Raw genomic sequence first — 22,542 nt, forward strand, 5'->3', positions numbered from 1 at the left:
ATAAAGTTTCCATTGTTTTTCATTATTTGTCAATGCCCAGCCAAATTTATGTACAGAATCACAAACTCACTGATTTGACTGTGTACTCTCTTGTTCATAAAAAAGTCAAAAGTCTGCCAGGTGCGGTGGCTCGTGCCTGTAATCCCAACACTTTGGGAAGCCGAGGTGGGTGGATCACCTGAGGTCAGGAGTTTGAGACCAACCTGGCCAACATGGTGAAAACCCTGTCTCTAATGAAGTACAAAACTTAGCCGAGCATGGTGGCGAGTGCCTACAGTCCCAGCCACTTGGGAGGCTGAGGCAGAAGAATCACTTGAACCCGGGAGGCAGAGGTTGCAGTGAGCCAAGATCGTGCCACGGCTGTCCAGCTCCAGCCTGGGAGACAGAGCAAGACTCGTCTCAAAAAAAAAAAAAAAAAAAAAAAAAGTCAAGAATCCTGAATTAAACATAGATGGCTTCTAAGTGACCAAGATAAATCACATAATGTCTTTTAATTAAAGTGTATGCAATTGCCTGACAGCAACATTTCTCAAGCCCTTGTTCAGTTTTTAATAAGCTGGATTAAAAACAGAAAATGAGAAATAGGTATATAATCTGCTCCAACGAAGCACTCTGATACAGCACTGAGAAATGAGTTTTATTGCAATGAAAATGCAATAGAACATACATACATATACACAAATGAAAATTGGGCAATTTAATGCATTTGTAAGTATCTCAAATGGTCCTGATGGCATCACTGTATTACAGAATAGGAAGGTATTGTAATTCACAGTGATAATCCTGGCTTTTCAGCAAAGTTAAATTTGCTCAAAATAGTCTGTTTTAAAAACCAGGGAAATACACAGTACATTTTAGAAAAACTTCCACCCAAATATATTAAAATAACAAATACTCTAGTATTTATAGGACTAAAACTTAGTTATTTAAAGAAATGCATTCTTTAACAATTTAGATACCCAGGGCTTTAGCAAAATAGAATGTTAACGCTTTAAATTTTCTACTTTTATTTGAATAATTATGTCCTTATTAGTGAATTATGATTTTCCTATATATTAGCTGAATTTTACCAGGCACATATAGAAAAACCTTCCTTTCTACTACAGTATTTAAAGTATTGTGTTTCTTTTGATATGTCTACAGCCAAAAAAATATAGCTATCCCCTAAAATCTCCTGGTGTTCGTCCATCAAACCCAAGACCAGGTACCATGAGGCATCCCACACCTCTGCAGCAGGAGCCAAGGAAAATTAGTTATAGTAGGATCCCTGAAAGTGAAACAGAAAGTACAGCATCTGCACCAAATTCTCCAAGAACACCGTTAACACCTCCGCCTGCTTCTGGTGCTTCCAGTACCACAGATGTTTGCAGTGTATTTGATTCCGATCATTCGAGCCCTTTTCACTCAAGTAGGTGCAAAAATTCTAAGTGCATTAAGGTATTTGTTAGTATTATACATGCTAGAGGTAAAAAACAATTTGTTATTTTTGTGTATGTGTGAACTTGTAGATGAGTCAAATGCCTTTTCAAAAGATAACATTATAAAAATATAAGACAAATTCTAAGCTCCACCAACTTGAAACTTCTTAAAAATCTGCTGGAACAGCCCTCTTTAAATTTATTATACTTTAATGAAAGGCCTAGTGGTAAAATTGGCAGCTTAAATTTCATTTGAGCTTTGCAAATGCATTCCTCTTATCCAGAGGAAACTAAGATCACTCTTAAAATCTGCAAGTAATTTTAGTCCCATGTTTCAAATGCTGCCTGGCTCCAAAATTATTATACAGGCTGAATGTCCCTAATCCAAAATCCAAAATGTTCTAAAACCCAAAACTTTTTGAGTGTCAACATGACGATGAAAGGAAATGCTCATTAGAAGATTTCAGATTTTTCGATTAGGCATGCTAAACCAGTAAGTATGATGTAATATTCTGAAATCCAAAACACTTTTGGTCCCAAGCATTTCAGATAAGGGATACTTAACATGTATTTGAATACTAGCCAGGGTACACCATCTACTCCCCACCAAATTCTTTAGTAGCTTTTAATTTTGTAATGTATCAGATTTAAGCCCTTTTTGTCTACCCAGTGGTCCCCTAATGGTATATATTGGTTGCTAATACACTGTCTATGCTTTTCAGTGCAGCAAAACAAATCTCACAGACTGCACACTACTGCTTATCCACCTCTTATTTCTAAACCAGCACTATTCTGTAGAAATATGTGAGCCACATGTATAACTTCAGATGTCTAGTAGCCACATTAGAAAAAGCAAAAATGACTTTAATATATTTTATTTAACCCAGCATATCAGAAATAGTCATGTCAACATGAAATCAATATAAAAATTTATGATTGAGATATTTTACATTCCCTTTTTTTGTTCCAAATCTTTAAAATCCAGTGTGCATTTTACACTTACAGCACATCTCAGTTCAGACAAGCCACAATCAGATGCTCAGTAATCACATGTGGCTAGTGGTTGCCAGACTATACAGGTCATCTTTTGAAAGGCTACCTTTTCAATCTAGATCACCATGACCATTTCCACATGCTCTTGCCGTTGGCTGTCTCAGCTCGATGTGCTAATCAAGTTCCCCCTAATATTTGACATACTAGAATCTAATACTAGAGGCAGCATGACATTATTATGGGGGAGGAGGTGGAGAAGCACTAACCTCAAAGTTAGAATTTCTGGTTTGTCATCCCACTCTGCTAATTAGCTTTCTGATTTAAGATAAAATACTTTTTCTGTGCCTTCTGGGGGTCAAATTTGATTTTTAAGATTCTCTCAGTTGGAAGAAATGTAACTAAAAATATACTTAAAATAATTCTTTGGTAGTATATTATTTCGAAATGTGGTCCAGAATCCTATTTGTTTATTCCTGTAGTATACATACATTTGTAGTTACCCAGTAGTCTTTGTTGTCTTTGGGCCATCTAAAGTATATTTGGGCTGGGCATGGTGGCTCACACCTGTAATCTCAACACTTTGGAAGGCCAAGGTGGGAAAATCACTTGAGGCCAGGACTTTGAGATCAGCCTGGGCAACACAGCGAGACCCCATCTCTCCTAAAAAATAAAAAAATTAGCTGCGAGTGGTGGCATACACCTGTAGTCCCAGCTACTTGGGAGGCTGAAGTGGGAGGATCACTTGAGCCCAAGAGTTTGAGGCTGCAGTGAGCTGTGATCATGCCACTGCACTCCAGCCTGGGCAACAGAATGAGACCCTGTCTCAAAATAAATAAAGTGGATTTGTCTTGAGAATACTATGACTTGGCATTATTTGGTGACTGAAAGTCATGGAGTCATTTTTTTTTTTTAATTTTATAAAATTTTTGGTAGAGATAGGGTCTCGCTGTGTTGCCAAAGCTGATCTCAAACTTCTGGCCTCAAGCAAACCTCCTGCCTTAACCTTCCAAAGTGCTGGGATTATAGACGAGCCACTGTGCCCTGCCATGGAGTCATGTGACACACATAGTAAGCTGTCAGATATATTTGATAAGTTCAAATAGACACCAAGTAAAAAAAGATTCCCATTTATTCTCCCCAACTTGCCAACCCCCTAAATTAAGTAATGAAATGAAACCAGCACCTTTTCAGTATATCTGACTTAAAAATCATTATTTATTCTGACCCATTTAACTGCAGGATTTTTCCCCTAGAGCAGACAGCTATAGGTCTACATCATTAAGGATTCTCAAATAAGTGAATTATTGAAGCCACATAAAAGCCATCAATTGCAAATTCTACTTCTCTTTGTTTAAGTAGCTAAAAATGAAAGTGGTGGAAAAACAGGAGATGAGCATATTAAATTCTCTACTAGTGCTGAATCGTTAAATGACTAGCTAAACAGCGAAGAAGAAATCATTCTAGAATGCAGTGCTCTGGATCCTGCTTTGTTATGGTTATAATAGTATTAAGTTAACAGTATTAATTTTAACAGCTTGACAGCTGGAGAAAACATTGTTTCAGGAGTTAGGCTTTGTAATCTGAGACTTGAGGGTTTTCTCAATTTCTCTCTGTTTATGATAAAGAAAAACCCTATTACTACTCCCTTTGTTTTTGGTTAAAAACTGAAAATAACTGATTTTGAAATCAAATAACCAGCATAATATAAAGTCACCCATGTGTTCTGCTCATCCCTTACTTAAAACCTGTCAGCTGCCTTGGTGTATTAAAGGTCTCCTCCACATGCTTTTGTCTTCACTTTGGCCTAATAGATCTGCCAGTGCCAGAGGATCACCCAGAGCCTCCAACTTGCTACCCACTGGTTTGCCACCAGAGTGAATACCTACTTCCTTGTTTCCCTCAGGGCCTGGCAGAAAAGAACTGCCTTGACTGCAGTCATATGTCATCCCAACATATTCTACTCAATACAAAGCAGTACAAAGTTCCATTGTTTAAGTTATTCAAACAGCAAAGTTTGACTAGAATTTTGTTTTATCAGTTATAATACTATTCTTTTTTTACTCTTATGGTTTTTTCCCAAAATAATCTACTTTTAAACCTATAATTATTCTTTCAGCCAGTATCTGCTGCATATCTTACTCCTTGCTAAACACTTACACGTCTTCATGGGAAAGCTTGCAGTCTTACTGAGAGATTAAAAATAATCATAGTACAAAGAGATTCACAGTTAAATGCTAAAAATGTGATGAAGACATAAATACTGGAGAGGCTTATAGAAAGATGACCTCAGAATGGGCAAGAGTGGTCATGGAAAGCGTTGTGGTAAAGACACGGCAGAGAAGTGGCCACATACTTAGTGCTACCACATATACATTCAAAGCCCTATTCCACACCTTGCCCTGGCCAGGTCCACCTTTGAGGTAATGATGACAGTTGCTGGGAAAAGAGAAAAGACCACTGGCTCACTACTTGTTTCTGCTGCTGTAATAGAGAGGAGAAAATGATGAAATGCTCTTGTTACCTTCCTGTTTGAAGATTGCCTGGTCATAAAAGGGAGTCAGAAGTCTGACTTCTCTATCTCTACCCCTTAGCGGACTCTTTAACAACAAAAAGAATGTATTACAAGTATGTCAAGCTGATACACAAGGCTTTTCCTCCTGGAAGATTGGTGTAAGGTGATGAGTTTCTAATCCCAAATATATTTGCATTTACCAGGCTTTTGTGAGTTTAAGAAGTTATCTATTATACCTTTTTTTTTTTCCTATAGGAAAATGCTTGTTTCTATCAAGAATGACTCCTTTATAAACTGGGGAGTATCTTTAAGAGTGGTTTCAACCCTGACTGTATAATATAATCTGTTGAGGAGCTTAAAAAAAATATGGATCAGGCGCGGTGGCTCAAGCCTGTAATCCCAGCACTTTGGGAGGCCGAGACAGGCGGATCATGAGGTCAGGAGATCGAGACCATCCTGGCTAACACGGTGAAACCCTATCTCTACTAAAAAATACAAAAAACTAGCCGGGCGTGATGGCGGGCGCCTGTAGTCCCAGCTACTCGGGAGGCTGAGGCAGGAGAATGGCGTAAACCCAGGAGGCAGAGCTTGCAGTGAGCTGAGATCCAGCCACTGTATTCCAGCCTGGGCGACAGAGCGAGACTCTGTCTCAAAAAAAGAAAAAAAAAAAAAAATGTAGGCCCAGCCTACACTAGACTGGCATTGGTACTTGGTATCAGTATTTTTTAAAAACTTCCCATAGGATTCTAACGTACAGCTAAGATTGAGGACCATTTGTCATCTGGGATTATGCTTAATAAATTAATAGTGTTTTTTAAATTAATTAGATTTCACTCCTAAGTCATTATCAGTAAATTTGCTCAGTATCTGACAAGAATTTCTAGCATATATTTCTTGATTAGAGCATGTAAAATTCTAAAAGAATTTTTATAGTATTTTCCAGGCAATAAGACCAAACAACTAGTGCCCTAAATTTACCAAATGCATGAGTCTAAGCCTGTGCTATATATATATACTCAAAGCCAAGTTTACATCTGTGTACACAAGTGTGCATGCATATGTATAATTATTTTTTCAGAAAGACTACAGTTTTAACAATCATGAGCTTTGTGTTTTGATTTTACTCCTATTCCTGTATTGTATTAAGTGTACTATCATGTTCTTGAGGCATATCTCCAGGAGATTTTCTTTTCCAAGAAAAGTGGGACATACATAAGTAGGTAAACGCTAGCGCTAGATACTCCTTTAATCTCTATTACATCAGATCTCTGGCTCCCTTTTACAACCAGGCAGTCTTCAATTATAGGTGGCTAACAGGGAAGAAAATCATTGGCAGAGCAACAGCTTCATGTAATTTCAGAGTATAAAAATTAATTTTAATCTTCTGAAAGGTAGTATTAGAATTAGCTTGGATTGCTACACTTAGGAATCACAGGTTCCAAATAAATATCAGTATATATGGAAATTAAATAATGGAATAGATTATTTGAAATTAGGGCTGCCTAGAAAATCAGACTACCGTATCTATATAAACAAGTTAACAGAAGTCATGCCAGCTAAATGTGGAATGTGAGATTATCCTCCTTCTGACCAAATATGCTTGAATAAACTTAATGTTCCAAATTATGTGAGGGATTGCCTATTGTGCCAAAAAAAGAAAAAAGAAATCTGAAGTTTTAAAAAATCGGCACAGTCTAGTATTATTTTAGTCTCTTGGATGTTATAACGTTATCTGTTCCATATGTTGTTAATATGAGACAGTGTAACAGAAACACTTATATTGATTTAGAATCACTATAAATCATTTAGCCTTTTGTCTCAATTTTCCTACTTCGATGCTCTTGGGCTTTCGCTTTTGATTTTCGATTTTTTTCTTAAAATAATTAATATTGTTGAAATTTGACTTTCTAAATTTAAATTTATCAGAATTTCCTATGTAAAATGAGTCTAGGCACCAAATGTTTAATGACTTAAAAAAAAATGTTTATGGCTATAAAAGGAAAAACCCTATATCACTTTCAAGCTTGTTTTATATCCAAAGTGCTAGTTATTTTGTGATGAGACTGTTGTACACCCCAAGAACATTTTTGAAAGACATATAATTAGTAACTTTATTTTTCAACTTATATAAAATAAATTTATTACTTGTTCACAAGTTTGACTTTTCAAAATAAGCTTTAGTAAATGGCATATTTATATACATCCAGCTGAACTTTTTGCTTGAATTGGGTTTCTACATTTGAAAAAGTCTTTCAGTAATATAGGATTTTTTTTCATGAATGTTTTTCATTTAATAATTATGAAATCAAGTAAAGCTAAAAGGAATCTTTTAAATTCCCAATATGATAGCAGTTTTTTCTTCTCAAAAGTAGTAATGAGGTTTTACTATAAACTGTTACAGCATTCTTTCAAACTAGAATGACAACATTTTCATCATAATACAAATTTTTGCAGATGAGTTGAACATATCAATGAAAGAAAAAAAATCTACTTTTTCTTGTTTCCTTTCACAGGCAATGATACCGTCTTTATCCAAGTTACACTGCCCCATGGCCCAAGTTAGTATATTTGGTTTAAGACTCATAATTCTTGCTTTGGCTTTAAAAATCAAACCGAGTGTACCCTTTCCTGCTAAACTCTTCTTGGGCCTGGCAGCATTGGTACCTTGCTTGCAACGTCCTAGAAGTGAGGCCTTCACTTGTGCTGTCTTTTGATCATAAGTGATTTGCTTAAATTTATATATTTTTCATGCTTTTTATAAAACCTTGTTTCTCTCTTAAAAGAACATAGTAAATAAGTGGCTTCCACATTTAACCATTTCTTTTTTCCAACTATAGAGTTCTAAATATATTTTAATGCTCAACTCTGAAAAAAAAAAAAAAAGCAAGAGCATGCATGCGCGTATGGGAATGCTGGCAGCTATGCAGTTTCTAAATCACAAAATATACTTAGCCTGATGGCCAGACAGATTATAAACAACTGTTTTTGACGTTAGAAGAACTTTCTTATAATTGTAATTATTCAAAGTATAGCCTAAATACTGATAAAATAAAGTTCCATTTTAATTTTAAGGTAAACTAAATTCCAACTAAATTCACTAAATTCCACTATTTTAATTATTTTAAGCTAATTAATTTTTTTTTTTTTTGCTATCCTTTCATACAAGTAATTTCAAAATGTATACAGTGGAAAATACTAGTTACAAGCTGGATTAACTGTATATTCTTAAGAAAAAAGGTAGGTGATCAAAATGTTGATCATTTGAATAATATCAGTACACAAACTACTCTTTTTAAGTTCTATATTGTTACAACATATGACAAAATAAAAAGCTTAATGCTTAAAGGGAAAAAAACTGCCAAGTATAATTTTGAATGATGGTTTATTTTTTTCACATCTTTTTTTTATAGTGGGTATCAACTAACAACTAACCTAAGTGTTGTTTTCCGAAGTGTAAATTTATATGCCTACCTTATGTTCTTGTTAACCATAAATGTCTGTAAGAGAGGTTCCAATTAGTAGCTTTACTTACCTTTTTGTGCCATTTCACCAACTTATTCTTAAATCAGATTCACTAGATTTTGGTGTAATTTCTGCTTTCATTGTCAGGGCTGCCTCCATTGTCTTGAATAGTGCCATCACCGTTAAAAGTATTTGGATTTAGAGTATAATGAGCCTCTTTTTGCTTACAGGCAAAGGAGAGCCTATAACTAAACAAAATAAGGAGAGGCCCCTCACCTAGACACTATAATTCTTTCCCTTGCATCCTTTGAGAGAAATGCTAGGGAGAGACATTGGAGAGAGTGGTTAAGAGCACAAACTCTATTCCCAGGGACTATCCAGTAAGGTGGGGAAGTTCTATAAATTCTAATAAAATCAAAGAAAAAAATGAACCCAGTATAGAGTCTAAAAATTACCATTCCAAAGATTTTCAGTAGCTCATTGTCTCCCAGACATCTAAGAATCAGACCCAATTAAAAATTTCAATAATAGAGTAACCACAGGAATGTTATTTTGTTCAGGCAAAATAACAATACCTTAGGCAGCTTTTTTCTAAATATTCTGCTAAAAAATGTCTGCATGCTTTTATGGCAGTTTGCTTTAATGAAATACTATTGGGTATTGGTTTACTGAACTGCTTTTGGTATTTCTACACATTACTTTTAATCATAAGCAATTTCCAGCTAAGACTTTTCAAGATAAATAAATGAAATAAAATTCCTGTGAATTTTTTCTTAAAAATTTAACATCCTACAGGATCTGCTTCTGTATCATCTATAAGTTTAACCAAAGGCACTGATGAAGTGCCTGTCCCTCCTCCTGTTCCTCCACGAAGACGACCAGAATCTGCCCCAGCAGAATCTTCACCATCTAAGGTAAAGTAAGAAATCTTGTTATGTAGAAATTGGAATCATTACAGTTACATTACAATAAACGGCTTATGTCTAGTTTAGTTCTCACTGGAATAAGTTAACATTTCAGAGTATATAGGCTTAATAGTTTAAATAAGGATTACATATAGATTTAGCATGCAGTAATGTTTCTTTTCTTCTGAAGGTAGTTTTTTGGTATGCATTCAAGACCCTTGTAAACCTAAGGCTATGGTTATTTTCAGAAAAAAAAAAATGTTTTAATCTATAAAGTAAGAGAAATTTGGTTTCAAGCAGTTCTTTAAAAACATAGTCCTGAAGCTTTGTATGAAGACACATTATAAGTCAAACTGTATCTTGACATACGCTAAAATTTACTTATCTGAGCCCTTAATAGTAAATCTGACATACTTTTAAATGGAGTTTTCATGAAAATTCTGGGTTTGGAAGAGACCCTAAAGGCTCAAAATAGCTATTTCTACCTACTTTTTTTGGCGGGGGGGCCAGCTGTTAACTTAACGCATTAGTTCTTAAGCTGTCCAGAGTGCAGAGCACCAGGGTAAGTCAAGACACTCTTTGTAGAACTTCATGAATGTTAATATAGTTAATTTAAAATTATAAAATAGGCAATTTATGCTAAATTAGAAATGATCTTTGATTGATAAGCTAAGTCAGTAAGCAGTAGCAAACAACAAAATTTTGAGGAAAAAAATTTAAGTAAAAACTTTGGCAAACTTTTTTTTTCTATGAATTGGCAGAACCTTCCATTTAAAACACATGCCAGCCTTGGCAACAGAGCAAGACCTTGACTACAAAAAATGAAAAAATTAGCCAGCCATGGTGGTCCTTGCTGCTTGGGATGCTGAGGTCGGGGGATCACTTGAGCCCAGGAAGTTGAGGCTACAGTGAGCCATGATTGCACCACTGTACTCCAGTCTGGGCAATAGAGCAAGGCCTTGTCTCAAAAAAATTTTTTTTAATTACAAAGGAAACATACGGCAAAACTCCCTGTTCCACACTTAGCATCCTGCCAATAGCATGTTTGAAAACCCCAACTTAATTCTTATAGTCATGATACTTCATAAATTTATTAATAAATGTGTATTTTATTCTTCTTTTCATTTGTTAGATTATGTCTAAGCATTTGGACAGCCCCCCAGCCATTCCTCCTAGGCAACCCACATCAAAAGCCTATTCACCACGATATTCAATATCAGACCGGACCTCTATCTCAGACCCTCCTGAAAGCCCTCCCTTATTACCACCACGAGAACCTGTGAGGACACCTGATGTTTTCTCAAGCTCACCACTACATCTCCAACCTCCCCCTTTGGGCAAAAAAAGTGACCATGGCAATGCCTTCTTCCCAAACAGCCCATCCCCCTTTACACCACCTCCTCCTCAAACACCTTCTCCTCACGGCACAAGAAGGCATCTGCCATCACCACCATTGACACAAGAAGTGGACCTTCATTCCATTGCTGGGCCGCCTGTTCCTCCACGACAAAGCACTTCTCAACATATCCCTAAACTCCCTCCAAAAACTTACAAAAGGGAGCACACACACCCATCCATGCACAGAGATGGACCACCACTGTTGGAGAATGCCCATTCTTCTTGAGTTCCTCTGTACTGGGATGTATATTTTCCTGGCCCCAAATCCATTGCTGGCAATGGATGCACTGAACGTGCCAGCACTGAGGAGTTAAAATGAGAACTCCAAACACTAACGACTCTTCTTCAAGATGCAGTATAAGACAATGAATTTTAACCTAGATGTAATTATAACATGGAAATGGTATTCCAGTTTAGAATATGGAAAGACTGACCTAGAGGAATTGGACAACTGATTGCACCTGAAAATCATAAAGGGACTTTTTCTGGCCAATAGGCAGGAGTCCTCTTTTTGGGAAGTGTTTGTGAAGTGATCTTTTGTGAAGTGATCATTAAAGGGATGGAAAACACAGTCTAGTGTCCAGCAGGCCCACATGATGACAGTTTTTGTAATTCAAATTATGCACTTTTAAAAAAAAATGTAAACAGGGATCTTAATATCTTCCTTTGTTTTCCTTTGCTTTACTCTTCTACTTCAGAATATTTTCTTAAAAATCACTCAAAGGACTGTGAGGAAAGGCTGTGGTACCTGACCTTGTTGAAATCAAGGCCCGGCACTGTACTACAGTCCTGTTTACAGATTATTACGGTGAACTGAATGGGTACCGAGGCTTCACCAAAGAGGTACTTTTTTGTTGTTGTTGTTGTTTTAGGAATAATTATACCAATTTTAAGAGCATTCCCCACCTGTCCCCACACACCCAAACAAAATGTGGTGGTGTTGCCTTCAAAAAAGAAGTTTTGTGTCATTAACATGACAGAAGAACTTTTTAAAAAAACATAACTGTCAAGTATTCTATTTGCATTTAGGAGACTGTTAATCTATGCTAGATTGTCATTTTCCCTCCTTCTCCCACAAAAGTTTACTGGTAGTCCATGTCATGGCTCGTAGCTATCCCTCTAACCATACCATGGAAATGCAGACACCCAATGTGAAAAGGAGCACTTGCTGGGCATCACTGACACCGCTCATGTTTTACTCATAGTTGAGTAATCAGCATATCTAGAATTATCTTGCATTGCCTAAATCATATGTATATAGTGAATGTTATATAATATACCTGGCAGGTCTGTTTTAATTTAATTGAATAAAGATACAAATACTTTGTTTGGCTGGCATATATTAAATTATTATATGAAGAAAATGGTTGATTCTTATTTCTTTTAGTTGAAAAACACACAAAAACACTAAACATAAAAGCACGTTTTGTGGTACGCCTTGGTTTCTAGTTCTGGATATATGTATTAATCTTAAAGAATGATCTAAAGTCACAGCTTGGCATATAGGAAGATACTTGGTTAGAATAGGATGGGTATCTTTTAAGCAGAACTTTGTAAGTTTTAAGTTCCTAAGCAACATGTGTACAGTGTGTTAAGGTTTCTATTGAACATTCTACCTTGCTTGAGGTTTTCTGCTTTATCAAAACTACTCATGACAGAACATCTACCTGCATCATTACTATCATAATATGGATTATTCATAAAGCGTATGTACTGTTATTCTGAGTCTAACAAATACTGTGACTGAAATGCATGCACCTTGTTGAAGAGAAAACATTTTATTAATCTCCACTATAATGTCTGTGAAATGTGCAGTATTCCATCCTTAGAGAGTTATCTGGTTCATCAGCATCTGCATGTATCCTCTGAATAATGAAGCAACATTTCAGCAATTCTGTTAACCACGCTATTAAGAGACATTTGTAGAAGTGCTGCAACATGGTGGGAACCTAGTACTTTAATAATTTCCTATGATATTTATTAGAGCGCAAAATGTACATCACGATAGTACAGTATGTAGTCCTTTAAGACCAGAAGGTATGTTAACTGCACCGTCATTAAGCAGTCTATCCTATTTTCTTATTTATTTGTTAGAGTTGAATCCTTTTTGTTCAATATCTGTACCATTCCTATGATGGTAGCCATTTTTCTCTTTATAAAATATTTCTTCTTTGGAAAGTGTCCTAAAAATTTAATTTCAAATCTCCTCTTGGATGCAAACTGTCCCTAAGACCATCCACTCAACAGTATTTATGTAAGCCAACTTACTAGTGCCACTACAACTAATCATGATACATAGTCCAGAATCTCCCAGGACTTTTTACTGGGCCAGCCTCATTGTCCCTAGGATTTCTCTTTTTATGTCTCATGGATTACTTCTCTTTTTAATTGCCCCAGGCCCATTCCAAATGAGAACCTGGTAAAAGTCACATTGGATCCCATTCAGTATGTCTTCGGCTAATGTGTTAGCCTTCAATAAGGTGATAACCCCTTTTCAACCTATCTAGTCTATAAAGAGGAAAAACTCAAATTTGAAGTTCTAATCTTATTTCTCCCAAAGGGAACTATTCTTCTACCCCATGGTTCTAGGAGACCACTTCACTGTGCAACAGTTTTATATGTATTGTGGATGGAGGATATTTTATTCTGAACCGTGACATTTGGGTAAAAATATTTTCTGCAGTGGTAACTGATTAGAAAAATTCCAATTGAATGCCCTTAGGTGGAGGTGAGAAAACGGTATCCTTGCCTTCCTCTCAATATGAAACATTAACTAGTTGACAAATTTATCCTTGTAGTAATGAAAATATATTTAATCAGGGACCAGAAATGGCAGAGGAGATAAATGCATCATTACAAAATTCTGCTTTTGAATCCTGGACATTACAAAGGGGGTAAATGCAGCATGACTTTTTGTTAACCACATTCCAAAATGTGGAACATTTCTCTTAGAAATGAAAATATTTCAAGGCTGATGTATTTTAAGACTACACATTATCAGGAAGCATACATTGAGAGTTTGCTTAATTAAAGGTTGTTGGGCATCAAATTATGTTTAGTAGGTTACTATTCTCTTAACAACTCAAGGATGCTTTAATGGATCTGAATTTGACAAAGAGCATGCCACACTAATACTACAGTCAACAACAGCCCAGAGAACAATTACTATGTCAGCTGGAGGCTATACTGATTCTAAATTCTTAAAGGTTTTTTTCCCTCCATAAATCAAAAATTACCTTATGTAAACCAAAAATTAGTTGGTATTTATGGTCATGATCTTAATTCTCAAGTTTAGCTTAATCTTGTATTTCATTGTTTGTCTTCTAATGACAGCTTAGATTCAGATTTTTAAGTGGCTCAGCAAAATAGGAGGAGTGTCCCAATTTATTATGTTGTACATATTGAGGAAAACCTTTTTGTTCCTTCAGATTTAGAAAGAAACAGTTTAACCATTTATTTCTTGGTATTCTGCTGCTGTGAACAGGTTTCCTTATTCTTTTAACATATATTGTGTGACTACACAAGTATAGGTCCTGTTGTATTGCACATCAATCTTTACCAGTAAATAAACATCACAAGGTTAATATTGGTTTGGCTGAAAGAATTATGCAGTAAAGTTATTTATAAGGGAACATGATGACTTTATTCAATATTTTTCTTCTTTGAAACATCTCATTACTGTTAAAATTATTTCATAATCCCTTATACATGAGCCAATGAAATATTTTGAGCTCTACTTAAGCATGAAGTCTATATTATAAATCTAAACAACAAAAGCACTTGTAACTTGTTTAGTAAATTCCATGCCTTATTTTCCATTTTTGACACCGTAAAGTGCATTTTCTGTCGACTGTGAGCAAATTTCCCTTTTGCCTTTAATGAAAATAGTGCATTAAGTAGCCAATTGCTGCAGAATTATAAAGCAAGTTAGCTAACGGTGGGTCACATTGGACTACCACTCAAAGAAACAAGATGCATAACAGATGGAAGGTACATGTGGTGTGGCTTAGGGAGAGCGCACCTGTGCCAGATGCATGCCACTTTCAGTAGCTGCCAAATGTGCCTTTAATTAAGAACATCTCTAATTTTTTTCTTCAGATCAAGTCAGCATTTGGGGGCGGGATTTGGGCAGGGAACTTTGGGGTGCAAATATCTGGTGAAACCACCAGAGAATCTGGTTGTCAAAGTGACATGTATAATTTTAGTTGAGACGTGTTTGTGTATATATGTGTATTTGCCTTTGTTTAGTAGCACGGTTATTTGCTAAAATAATTGTCAAAAAAATTGCTCTGTCGGTCTTACTTTGATGTAAGAACAAAGTGTGGTCTATACATCTAATATGGCCTTTGTACCTAACCATGTTCATAGGTAATCTTTGTACTCTGTGTGCAGCAGTATTTGGTTTGCATTTAAAGTGAAAATAACGGCTGTTATTTTTCTGGCATTACTAAGATAAACTGAAAAATAATAAAGAAAAATGCCTTACATAGCCCGCAAGTGTATTATTTTTGCATGTATTTATTTTAGAGGGCAGTATTTTTGAAATCATTAGTGATTCTCATTTAGCTCATATATGCCATATAGAAATATTTTGCATTTTATTGTGGTCTTTCTTTGGAGGCACTTTTTCCTGAATCTAGTTATAAAAGGATAAAAGAAGTTCCATATTTGCCTCTGTGTCAAATCTGCTGATTGTAGTGAGTAGGAGGCCTTTGGGATGAAAATTAGTAATTTAAAATGACCTTGGGTGTCACCTGGATGAAGTTTCAGAGTGCTAAGGCATTTGTATTCCATAAAAGAAATTTTGAGATATCACGTTCCCTGACAGGCAGCTTTTGCTGAGATCTGCTGGAATGAGGTAGCCTGACCTTTAGCAATTCTTTCTAGGCTTGGCGTGAAAATATGAGTTTAAGGTTGTAACTAAAGAATGATGCAAATGTACTGTCATTCAATGTGAACTACAGGATGTAAAAATTGATGAATCCTTAGAGGGCCAATCCCATGATGTAAAAATTAAGGTAGATGAGGCCTGGAGAAGTGAGATGACTTAGCCATGTGGCAGTCCAAGCATGAATTATCCAGTATATTCTAGGTAATCAATTTAATAGCTATAGGAAAATAATGTTTTTATTAAACTTGATTCTGAATTTTCTCTTGAAATGTCACTTCTTTTGAGCTATAACCTGGTGATGTGCTTTTTCACTTATTTTAATCCTCTTAGGTCATCGCAGATCAGTCTGTTTGGTACAGTCCATAGTTAAGCCTGCCTTCTTGCTGATAGGTGCACATGGTGTCCAGAGGGATGGACGGCTTCAATATAGAGTACAATTCCAAAAAAGTGGTTTATGGCCATTCTAACATTTTGGGACTCTTGATTCTTACTGGAGGCAAGAAAAACTATAGCCCATGTAAAAGCTAATTTCTCTACCTCAGTAACTCATCAAGAAAAGGAAGAATCAATGTGATTGATAGAAACAAGCAGGTGCTTTGGAATTATGTCTGTGTTCACCTTCTGGTTCCACTCTTATTACATGAGTGACTTTGCAGAAGTTATTTAATCTGTTTCTCATCAATACAAGGAGGTTAACAGATCTATTGTTTGAGTCTATTATGAGGTTTAAAGGTAATATGTGTAAAGCACATGTCTTTCACAGAGTAGGTGCTTAGTAAATGCTAACTAAAGTTACGAGGGATGCACTGTCAAAGCTTACTGGCTTTTAGGTATCTTTTAAGAGGTTGGTTGCTTATCCTGAAGCCCTCATAATTTGACTCTTTACTATATGACTTCCTTTGCTGTTTATCATCACTTAAATTAGTTCTGAGTGACCTTAGGTTATAAGCATTTGATAAGGGCATTTGATAAGGGCCCATCTGACTATTCAGCATTCAACAAATATTTATTCTTCCAAGTACAATTCTGATACTAGGAATATGGCAATAAACAAAACAGGCAAAAGTATATGTCATCATGGGGTTTATAATCTAGTGAGGAGATGCAGACAATAAAAAGTAGTAAGCATAATAAAATAAGTATATTATACATTCGAATGTTTTCACTTATGAACAAAAAAGGATATGGTGACTGGGAATGTGGAGTCCAGGGGAAGTGAAATTTAAATGGGATGGTCAGAAGCCTGCCTCATAGAGATGACATTAATAGACTTGGAAGAGGTGGGGGAACAAGACATGCATAAATCTGGGAGAAGACTATGTCAAGTCACAGGGAACAGCCAGTGAAAAGCCCAGAGGCAGGAGGAGCATACTTGGTATGTGAGGAAGAGTGACGCTGCTTGTATCTGGAGAAGAATAAATGTGGGCAGAATAGAAGGAGATGCCATCAGAGGTTTGACAGAGCTCACTTAAGGCTTTAAAAGCCCTTGTAATGACTTTGACTTCTTAGTGGCAGAGTAACCAGTGACAAGATCTGATTTACATTTTAACAGGAGCACTCTGGCTGCCCTGTTGAGAATAAAATAGTGGGAACAGGGAGGCTTACCCAATAGAAAATGGCTTGGACCAGGGTGATAGCAGTGAAGGTGCTAAGAAGAGGTCAGGGCCTAGGTATGTTTGAAAGACAGCCAATATGCTGATAGACTGTGAGGTGTAAGAAAAACAGAATTGTTAAAGATGACTTCAACGTTTTTGCCAGAGCAACTGGAAGGATAAATTTACCATTAACTGAGGTGGGGAACATACGACTGAAGCAGGCTTGGACACACTAAGTTCAATAAATATATTAGACATCTTAAGAGATGTCAAGGAGGCAGTTGAAGATGTTAGTCTGGAGTTTGGGAGAATAGGCTAAAGATAGTAAATTGGGAGTCACTTTCATAAAGATATTAAAGCTAGCAGACTGGATAAAATCACAAAGGAACTGCGTATAGACTAGAAAAAGAAGAGCTCTAAGCAAAGGAGAGCCCTGGGGGATTCTAATGTTAAAAGAAGGGGGACAAGCCAGGCCTGGTAGCACCAGCTACTCTGGAGGCTGAGGCGAAAGGATCACTTGAGCCCAGGAGTTCGAGGTTACAGTGAGCTATGATCGTGCCTGTGAGTAGCCACTGCACTCCAGCCTGGGCAACACAGAGATCCTATCTCTAAAATAAAAAAATTAAAAAAAGAAAAAAGAAGAAAAAAAGGTGGGGAGTGGAGATGGGGAATCAGCAAGGAGACCAAGAAGAAACTCCCAGCGAAGAAAAACGAAAACCAGGAGTATGTTGTGTCTTTGAGGCCTAGTTAAGATGGGAGGACGTGATCAGCCTGTCAAATGCTACTTGATAGAGTAAGATGACTGAGAAGGGACCTTTTGTTTGACAATGTGGAAGTCATTGGTGATCTTGACACAAGCAGTTCAGTGGTGTGGGCAAAAGCCTGGGCCCTAGTTTGATCAAGAGTGGCAAGAGAGGAACTGGAGAAGTTTCCTCTTTGAAGTTTTATGAAAGGGAAGCAGAAAACTGGGGCATAGCTAGAACCGTCAAGAGAGGATTTCTTTTGCTTTAAAGATGGGAGAAATAAGAACATGTTTGTATGCTGAAGGGTTTGTCCCAGTTGAAAAGAAAAATGTGATAATGAGGAGAAGAGAAAGAAGCACAGATGGTATCTACCAACAGTCCTTTACAGTAGATCCTATTAATATCTTCAGATAGATAGGCTTACATACATGAGACGAAATCCAACACATTCAGTTTTCTTGGTAAGAAGAGCATTTACTGCTACTAATTCAGGGAATGAGGCAAGAAGGAATAAAAATCTCTGTTTTGTAGATAAGGAACAAGTTTAGATGACATTAAAGATTATGTATATACTAAGCTCTTGGAAAACAACAGATTTTAAAGTTACTTGGTTTGGGAATAAAAGTTGTGATTATTTTGAACATCTGACAGTCTCCCACGAAGATACTTTTAGCATTGCCTAAATTCATCCCTTTATGTTCTATATTTAAAACTCAGCTGTAGTGTTACACATCAATTTCTATTTTATGCCCTTAAAATATATAGGTCTCCATCAGTTTTCTCAACCTTCTTTTAACCCATATCCCTATTTGAAAAACTGTACCTCTCCCTTCCTTTCCTCCCAACCCATCCCCACCAGCTGAGACTCACTGGCCCACAGACTATAAAAAGCAGGCTGCTCAGATGCTGATAATGCTGCCCTCATACCTCCAAATGAACCTTCAGGATAAGAGAATCCCAGCCTTACCAAAAGCATTATTTTTCTAGGCTCAGGCAGAAAGTTATCAATGGTGATGTTTCAAGAAAAAGTTTAATCTGAAAACTAGACCTAATTTTATGATACAACTTGATGCAGAAAAATCTGTCATTTTTCTAAGTGCATGCAATTGGTTATCTGGAATATACAGTCAATTTTACCAATTTATAGAGTAATGATGTGCATACGTATATTCTTAAATCAGAATCTTACTGTGTGTGATAGTAAAGGTCACAGATAATTACGACTACAAAAATACTCACTGGGCGTCAACGAACAATTTGTTTTCTGTATCTCAATGAGTTCTTTATTCTGTTTTAAAATCCAATCTATGAATAGAATCTAAGTGCTGAAACTTACATACTAGATCGTACTATTTATTGGTCTAATAGGTGGTATCTCTAAAATTTCAGTGGGAAAATGACTCGCAGGACTGCATTAAAATGCAGATTCCTCTGGGAAACTACCTATCAGGTCCTATGCTTATTACCTAGGTGACAAAAATAATCTGTAAACCAAACCCCCATGACATACAATTTACCATATAACAACCCTGCACATGTACCCCAAACCTAAAAGTTTAAAAATGCAGAATCCGGGACCCCACCTCCAGATATTCTAACACAGTGGGACTGCGGTGGTGCCCAGGAATCTGCATTTTCTGCAAGTGCCCTCATGGAGGTGATGTATTAGTTAAGACTTAAAGGCAGTGAGGAAATGAGACATGAGGTGCTATAGAAAACACTGCTCAAAGAGTTTCTCTAGTTTCAGGTCCCAGATAAACTATTTCTTATGGGATGAAACAGCCCACTGGGGAGAACCCTAGAGTATTGGTCCACAAATCCTTGGTTCTCAAAGGCTCCAATTCTGTAGTCAGAGAAGGACAGTCCTTGCTTGGGCCTATATATACTGACCTCGCAAGGCTGTAGAAAAGGCCTATTGCAGCTCCTAGCCTGTACAAAATACCTACTTCATCTTTTGGTAGAGTGCTTCTTTCTGATTATCAATCCAAATACTTCTCAAAGACATCTGTGGTCCTATGTAAAGTGCACTTCTCCAGAGGGCTGGAGGTCACAGATGTAGTCATTGTCAAGTTCTTTTCCACACTGCTCCATCCATGCATTATTTAATGTAATGCAACATAACATTACAGGCCTGGTGGCCCACACCTGTAATCCCAGCCCTTTGGGAGGCTGAAGAGGGAGGATGGCTGGAGCCCAGGAGTTTGAGACCAGCCTGGGCAACATAGTGAGACCTTGTCTCTACAAAATTTTTAAATCAGCCAGGTGTGGTGGTGCACACCCATAGTCCTAGCTACTCAGGAGGCTGAGGCAGGAGGATTGCTTGAGGAGTTTGAGGCTGCAGTGAGCTATGACCTTTCTTTTTTTAATTGGAGAGATGTTTTCTAATGCTAGATGCTGTGAAAGTGGCAGTGGTGCCTTTAACTGCTTCTGAAGGCAACTATATTTCCTTCGTGACTGATATTTTTTCTTAAAAAAAAAAAGGCAGGGAGGTAGAGTGTTAACTGAATTCTCTGTCAAATTAAGAGTAAAAATTATTTTCTGTAGCTACTTATTAAAGCACCACCATTAATGTTGGCATCGGCTACTTATTGAGCACCTACTATGTAGTCTTCTAGAGGTGGAAAGGAATTTAAAAATATATGGCATAGTTCCTGCCCTTGAGGGGACTCACATTCTTACTGGGAATATATGACAAACACATAAAAAGATAATAAACAAGTTACACCACAAGAAGTCACAAAAAGATGAAGAGACTTAAACTGGGTCTTAAGATTGGCAGAGACAAAGGAACTATAGAAAGGGCAAGAAGCAAGAGTGAGGCTGGGCAAGGTGCATGGCTGACTGGGAAACGGTAAAAACCCAGTTTACTTGAGGTAAGTCAGTTCACCTAGGACTCTGAAAAATATGAGATGGTAGCCAGAAAGAAAGAGCCTACTGAAGAGAGCAAGCCTTGGATGTCAAATCAAGAAGTTTGGAATTTCACTGTAGACAAGTTAAAACAGAAGAGTTTCACATAAAGCAATATTTGGGAATACTGTGTTAGAGACATGCAGGATAGATGGGAGCAAAGAGTACTTGGAGGCAGTTAGAAAGCTACCGGAAAACTCCAGGTATCAAGTGATGGGGACTCACCTGGAGAGTAAGTAGCAGCGTCAATTATTACTAGTTTCATAAGCTAGTTTCATAAAATATAACTCAATTATTTCGGAGTTATGCTACAGATGTAGCATCAAGATTTTTCAGAGGATGCTACCAAAATAAAATTGGTGAGGTGTGTGATAGTTTTTAAACCTGTCTAGTAACTGATCAATTTTAGTGATAAACTGAAGATGAAAGGAATTTTATTGTGTTGACGTTTTATTTAATAGGTTGTGACTTCTGTAGTATTTCACTTTCCATGTCCAGTCGATCTGGCATTGTGCTTTCAAGCACTGCCATTCTGGTAGTAAGAGAAAAATCTAATTTCAAATGTATTCATTAACTTCAGGGAAATGAAAATCTTAGCTTAAACTTAAATACTGGCAACTCAAAAAACTTGGCAGTGATCCTTTATGTGTTCCAGACAACTACTGTTCAAAATGCAGTAGGTGAGTTCCTAATTTGTCATCAGACAAGAAGAAAACTTGTTAACACTTAGAAGTGAACCTTTGCCTACTTTATCAACAAACGCTTCAATAGAGGAACAGCTTCTGAAGACACCAGTTTGAGTACCAAGACTGTGAATGAACAGAAACCAAATACCCCTAATTTACTATAGGGAACTGCCTGAGAATAAAGACAAATTGTTTAAACCCAATTTTTTTTCTATTATAAATCTGATGTTTGGGGCATATCAAGGATGCTGACCATCTTAGACATATCCATGTGGAAACACAGCACATTTGATCACCCCATAGCCAGGCAGGCCTCGTTGCAATTTGATTCCTCTATCTGAGCCGTTAAGAGCTTGGTTTCTTTACCAAATAGGAAAACAGTCAAGTAATGCAATCCTGAATTTTCACTTTGACCTGCTGTTTGTAGCAACTGCTGTGTGTGAGCCATTGAAGTTTGGTGCTGTTGCCACCTTCTTTTCAGGCTGCAGAAAGTCTTTTTAAGAGGATGTAGCTAAATCACTGCTTTTTTCCTAGTCCATCTGGTCATGAGTGTGTGTGACACTTAAGATCACTAGCAGATGTTGAATACCGAGTACTCAATAAACACAGACCGGACTGTTTCCATCCTCAGCTCAACCCACACAAGGGAAAATGTTTCTTTGCCTTCCTCTCTCCCCAGTTTCTACAGAAATCCTTGTTCCCTTTACTGATTTCCATAACCACAGAACAAGTTTGGAGATCAATGTGTTTTTAAGCTTTGAACCTTCTGAATCATGGTTTAAGCACAAATTCTCCATAACTCAGATTTGCAACATATAAAATACAGTTCTGTTAATTAATCCTTTGACTTAAGGGATGTTAGATATTGCCTTGGGGTTTTTGGAAGACACGAAGCAAGACAGAACTGGCCCCTAACAGTGTAATTAGTCTAAGAACACTGGATGAGTTAATAAGTTAAATGCCTAGGAAGCATAAAATTCACATCCATGTTAAATATGAACATGCTCAATATTATACTCGGGGAATGACTTC

The 22,542-nt window shown here is 36.8% G+C and overlaps 1 protein-coding gene across 3 annotated transcripts in view; it reads left to right on the forward strand.

Annotated features, from left to right (window-relative positions):
- SOS1 (SOS Ras/Rac guanine nucleotide exchange factor 1) overlaps nucleotides 1-15,177 on the forward strand; it is a 148,653-nt gene extending 133,476 nt beyond the window's left edge. For 2 of the 3 annotated variants that reach the window (XM_028831741.2, XM_077959694.1), the window contains exons 20-23: nucleotides 1,144-1,408; nucleotides 7,437-7,481; nucleotides 9,181-9,299; nucleotides 10,423-15,177. In XM_028831741.2, coding sequence (XP_028687574.1) covers nucleotides 1,144-1,408; nucleotides 7,437-7,481; nucleotides 9,181-9,299; nucleotides 10,423-10,914 — 921 coding nt within the window. In that variant the 3' untranslated portion in view covers nucleotides 10,915-15,177. The remainder of the gene's footprint in view (nucleotides 1-1,143; nucleotides 1,409-7,436; nucleotides 7,482-9,180; nucleotides 9,300-10,422) is intronic. The other variant, XM_028831742.2, reaches the window with a different exon arrangement.
- The last annotated feature ends 7,365 nt before the right edge of the window (nucleotides 15,178-22,542 follow it).

This window comes from Macaca mulatta, chromosome 13 (genome assembly GCF_049350105.2).
Source record: "Macaca mulatta isolate MMU2019108-1 chromosome 13, T2T-MMU8v2.0, whole genome shotgun sequence".
Classification (NCBI taxonomy): Eukaryota; Metazoa; Chordata; class Mammalia; order Primates; family Cercopithecidae; genus Macaca; species Macaca mulatta.